Source organism: Apium graveolens, chromosome 11, assembly GCF_009905375.1.
Source record: "Apium graveolens cultivar Ventura chromosome 11, ASM990537v1, whole genome shotgun sequence".
Classification (NCBI taxonomy): Eukaryota; Viridiplantae; Streptophyta; class Magnoliopsida; order Apiales; family Apiaceae; genus Apium; species Apium graveolens.
Genome location: NC_133657.1, coordinates 14,514,036 through 14,520,060, shown reverse-complemented (window position 1 = coordinate 14,520,060; position 6,025 = coordinate 14,514,036). Strand labels below are relative to the sequence as shown.

At 35.4% G+C, this 6,025-nt stretch overlaps 1 protein-coding gene across 1 annotated transcript; it reads right to left on the bottom strand.

The window, feature by feature from the left end:
* Positions 1–2,414: 2,414 nt before the first annotated feature.
* LOC141697783 (transcription factor bHLH162-like) lies at positions 2,415–3,544 on the bottom strand. Its single transcript, XM_074502328.1, has 3 exons — positions 3,277–3,544; positions 2,815–3,156; positions 2,415–2,675 (listed from the first exon to the last, which is right to left on the bottom strand). Exons 1-3 carry the CDS (start codon positions 3,412–3,414, stop codon positions 2,514–2,516), a joined length of 642 nt encoding a protein of 213 aa, XP_074358429.1. The 5' UTR covers positions 3,415–3,544; the 3' UTR covers positions 2,415–2,513.
* Between the last annotated feature and the right edge of the window lie 2,481 nt (positions 3,545–6,025).

Genomic DNA, 6,025 nt, shown 5'->3' with positions numbered 1-6,025 from the left:
AAGTCTAACAATAAGATCCTCCATAGACATCTCCTTTCGCTTGTGCTTAAGGTAGTTCTTGAAATCTTTCCATCCAGGTGGAAGCTTTTCAATAACAACATCAACTTGGAAAGACTCACTTATGACCATTCCCTCAGCATGAATGTCATGAATGATCACCTGCAGTTCCTGCACCTGACTGACCACAGTCTTAGAGTCTGTCATCTTATAATCAAGAAAGCGGCCAACAATCCACTTCTTTTCCCCAGCGTCCTCGGTTTTATACTTATCGTCAAGTGACTCCCATAAGACCTTAGCTGTTGGCTTCGCGCTGTATACGTTATACAACGAGTCAGACAAACAATTTAACACATAGTTCCGACAGATGTAGTCGGAGTGCTTCCAAGCATCAGCATCATACACAGTCTGCATGTTACTCTCAGCAGTGAGCAACGGTGGTTCTTCCTTAAGGAAGCGATCCATATGCAATGTGGTCAGATAAAAGTACATCTTTTATTGCCAACGTTTGAACTTCGTTCCGTTGAACTTCTCAGGTTTTTCAGCATGTGCAGCAGGCACAGTTGGCATAACAGGTGTAGCAGGCACCACAGGTGGAACAGATGGTACGTGCGTCTGTACTACAGGTGTATGCACACCAGTAGGCACCGCAGGTGTGATCGGAGGAGTGAATCCTGCCGATATCTGTCCAAGAGGAACACTAAACTGTCCAATGACAGTGTGTCCCACATGCACATGTCCCGAAGGCACATGTCCAACAGGCGTTTGACCCCCATCAGATCGTACGATCCGTGCGTTAGGGTTAATCGGCTGCTGGTGAACCCCATCAGATCCAGTGATCTGTGCGTTGGGATCAGCCGTCATGTTCATCGGATCGTTCACAGTTTGGTTCTCCATCGATCTGTTACTCAACAAAACAAGCAGATACAGATGTATCAGTCACAGATGTATAAAATAAATAGCTTTAAGATTGTGAATACAATCTGTGATTAATACATATAAATCAAATAAGTGTGTGCGTGAGTAAACGAAATCAAACAGAGAAAGAAAGGATATAACTAAATGAAGATCCTCGAGTCCAGTTGAAACTGTCTCCTTAAAGCTATTTCGCCTATCACCGTATGTGCGAGTCGATAGCCTCCCAGGATAAAACGAGATACCAGTATAATCGATATATCGAATATAATCTCAGCGAACTTGAACTAAGCCCGAGAACTATCACCGGAATATTGGAAAAATTTAAGACTAAAGAGACCGAGAATGAAAGAGATGACTCTTATTCCCTTGACTTAATACCCCTAAGACTCTATTTATAAAGAGAGGCTTGAAAGGACTTGTTTTTCTTTTCGATGTGGTACATGGTATTTATAAGAAAAACTAGGTTTGTGCTACTCTCGATGTGGTACAAAACCACTTTTCATATTAAAAGGTAAAACTTTGGAAAATCAGTTCTCATTCACCTTTTACTCATTTTGAGTGTGTAAATATGCGTTGGAATCCCCTCGAAGAGGAGAATACGTTCCAATAAATACACACCACTAACACATAATGTGTCTCACTCATATAGAGTCTCAAAATGATTCACAACTTAGTCTAAAATACTAAGTTTGTCCAACAGCCACGTCATGTCACGTTGACAACCCTCTTGGCACCCACCATTGGAGTTGCTCTTACGCTATAAATAATTGCACTTGCATTGCACCCCACGGCATGCAATTAGTCAACTCTCTAATTTCTGCCGGTGTTGGATTATATATATAAGTCTGTTACCAGAACATGTCAAGTTTGTACCGAGAAATTTCTCACACTTTCCGGTAATGGTTTTCCGCTTCCGAGTTTTGAGTATTCATATTATTTCGAGGGATTAAATTTTTCCGATAATCTTTTATCTTTATTATATACAAGTATTAAAATTTGATAAATTTGATCACAAAAAATTAAAGAAACACTATTAAGTTCGAGACGAAAAATCTATTATTTACGGAACGTGTAAGTTCAGATCTTTCTTTATTGATAGTTCTCAACAAGAAAGTTCAAGTCTTTGCCTCTCTTAGAAAAGTCAAGAACTCGTCTGCAAGTTGAGATTCTTTTGATGTGACAATCATCCCTTATGCTCTTGGACACTTGCATCGGTAAGGACAGCTGGTTAAAAACAAAGGATTTATACTAGAAATGTTATTTGGATTATGATTCTTAACTTGAAATTGAATATATACTGCACTTTGGTTATCAATTATAATTGAAGAAATTCGAAACAACACTGCACTTTGGTTATAACTAAAGAAATTTAAAGAACAGTATTAATACACACTATATATATAGTTAAGAAATTCTTGCACATAATAGTGGTCAGTATTCTCTAATTTAGACCTCCCCTTTTCTGCAGCTGTAATTCTTCAGCTTTTGATAATCGATCGTGGAAAAAGACTATTGACTACATTACAATATTATCTCAAAATCGATAGGTGTATAAGTTTCCTTAAATCTATGACTTCTATGCAATAGTACTCTATCAGCTAATCAACAATATTGCTTATATAATCAATAATTTCAAAATCCCATACATCTAGCTTTGTTTCTAGTTCCAAGTAGCAGCTGGAAGATGTTCCAAAAATCAGCTCGTTCAGTCTGGTAGAGATATTTGCAGTAGCTTGACAACGTAACGTCGGGTCTGCAGACTGAGAAGAATGTATAACAAAATATTAAAATTTTAACCATTGAAAAAATGTAAAAAAAAAAACATTTGTATTAGTTTGCATGTAATCAATTCACAGTAATATATATGTACGAAACACCTGAAATGTTAGGACAACTAACCTTTGGATGCAATATGTGGAAGACTGAATTTCCGGTGTTAGAAAAACTGGCTTGCACGACCTCAACACCTTGTTCATAAAGCACGTGTATAATCTCATTAAAACTAGTGCACGAATCATGTAGCCCATTCACTAAAACCATGTCTAGGTCAGGACCCATTTCATGAATTTCCATGTAAGGAGATGCTTTTGCAGTAGACTTGTTATCATTGGTTATGCTTGAATGCTCTCTTTTTCTACTCATTAATTTCTCCTTCTTTTCTTTATACTTCTCTAACTCTACTTGTAAGTTTTGAATGTAATTCACTGCTGCGTCTATCTTATCTGGCAGTGCCAATCCCTCCTGCAATTCATCCATTTCTACTAATTAATTACCACATTACACATCGCATCAAAAGGACACAAAATGAGAGAGACGGAGAGAGAGAGAGAGAGAGAGAGAGAGAGAGAGAGAGAGAGAGACCTTGGCATGTTGACGAGGGAGGAGAGAGGTGAGCTTGAAGTAAAGAGTTTTCATCTGACATCTTCTGTTTTTTTCTATATATTTACGTTCCATCTTTGGGGCTGAAGAAGAAGAGTTAAAAAGATAACTGCTTTCCATTTGTTGAGCTCTTACTGACTACTCTTTCAATTGCATGCATACGTGAAAGGAAGAGACTTAAGAATATTTTGAAAATTAGGGTTATTAGGATGTTATATATATAGGGAGAGTCGAGAGAGATGGTGTGTGAATTATTAGTGGTGAGATGCATGTTTTTATTTATGTAGCAACAGCCAACAAGGGAAAGCACATAGAAACCTAGACTAGATGACTGCAAACGAAAGTGGGTGAGGTACCATCATCTGGGGAACGTCACATTACATTTGTGAATGGATCGAATAGCCGTCATATTGGAATACAAATATTACAAATGGTGGGCACCTGAATTATGCAATTTAACAGTCCGCGTGCACACATGTCTACTTGGTACTATACAGAATATCCTACTCTGTCTCGTCTGGTTCAACATGTCATTTTAGGTTCATGTACAAAAATCTACACGAACCGAATTAAGACTTACCTCCGAATATAATGCACATTGTATCTATAAAGTTATTAGGACTTGGTCTCAAAGAATTGTTTCCATAAATATGGTAAAGGATTAATCAATTTTCTAGTACTGTCTGCCCCCATTTTTCTTCACTATCACCTTTTATTGAATAAGTCAAATAAACTAATAGTTACTTTATCTGTCTCAACCATTTTTTTACACTTTTTTTTTTCGAGATGTGTCATTCAATTCTTTACATTTCAAAACTTACCACAAATAGTATATAGGTCCCATCAATTTCCCACTTTTCCTTTCATTTCACGCTATTTTTAATTCCCTATGTCCTTTTTATATATTTAAAATCAATGGATCTCATCACTTCACCCACTTTTCTTTCTTTTTTTTCACTACTTTATACATATTTATTGACCTCCGTGCCTAAATCAAACATAAAAAATTGGTGGGAACGGAGGGAGTACTGTAATATAAAACTTGGATAACCATATTCACCTTGTTTTCATCTTTTATTCATCTCTTATATACCATAATTATTGAAAGCGGAGAATTTTGTTGCACAAGTGATAATGTTAATAGTGGGAAAAAAAATCGGGACACAAGGTGTATTAAATAGAAGGGAAAATCCGAAATAATTAGTCCAGAGTATTTTCTAGGGGTGTATATACGAACCGTTCATCGCATTAACTGTCGCATCATTAAAAATTGAATCACGTTTCGCGAATAATCACTAAACGCGGATTGATTGCGGATAAAAATTTTAATAATCCGTTATTTACGATTTGGATGTGGTTTTAAATTTTTAAAACCAATAAAAAAACTACCTAAACCATATGCTTTACGATCCGAATCATATGCACTGATAAATATCTGAAAACCAAATTAAACCAATCAAAAAATTACCTGAACCGAAAATTTAACCGAAAATGATGTGAAATAGTAGATCTAGTAGATCTGATTATAAATTGGAACCAACAAAACTAAGTCATATGTTAACCTAACCGAATATGATCTGAAATAAGAAAAATTCATCTTTAAAAGTGTTTTATGTTTATAATAATGTTATTATCTAATCATAATATTTTGTAAAAGTATATTAAATTATATTAAAAGAACTATATTTAATAAAAAGATATTTTTTAAGTCCTATAAATTAAAAGAATAAATAAGTTATGATTCGAAAATATCTGAACCGAATGGTAGTGACTACCATTTTACCGATTTACATTAAATATTTTATTTTCTCTTGCGTGCACTTCATTTTTTGTATATTTATTTGAAAAAAATTCAATGCTTAGCTATAAAAAATGACAACTTAAAACTTATTTGTGAATAGGCTTCACAAAATAGCACCAATCATCAAATTCGCATTCTAATAATGAGAAGTGAGAACTAATGTCTGTCATCGTGCTGGAACCCTCGTAGTCTAACGGGTGTTGGAGAAATTTTAATAGAGAAGTGTTACACGAGAGATTGAAAAACACGTATATTGATGATATTGATGATGAGTTGTTTTGGACGTGCACTGCATCTGCAAGTGAAAGTTATAAAACTGATATATCATGTAATGTACATTCGGAAACACTGACCCACAATTACGATGACTTAAGTTAACAGACTCGTGTGTCGGAAACACTGTACTAATGTCGGCTTGAAAAAGGGACGGATACGACAAAATGTCAAATATACAAAAGACGTCACGAGGCCCCGCCGGACACTATATCAATCAAATGGATCCTCAGAGAAATTTCCCGGAAGTTATTTACCGGCCTTTGAAAGCTTCTTGAATTTTTTTTTAAAAATATTTATCAATGGAATGAATATTAGTCAGAAACATATCATATCCGTTACATATTTACGCGGAACAAAGTCGTGTAAATTTGGAGGGTATACGTAACGTTCCACCCAAAGCCCAAAGCAGGATAATTAATCTAAGGACAGATGCTTAGTGGGAGGATGACAACCGTGTGCATTCTAGCAAGAGTAATCACATGACCAAGACCAATAATGACTACAAACCTATTTTTGGTTTGATTTTTCGAAGTTTCTTTTCTTTTGCTGTATATTATTCTCTCCGTCCCAAAATGTTCTTTCCGATTTAATTTTTCGTATTGTTCATCGTAAATGATTAACTACTAATTTATGTTTAATTTATAAGATTAAATA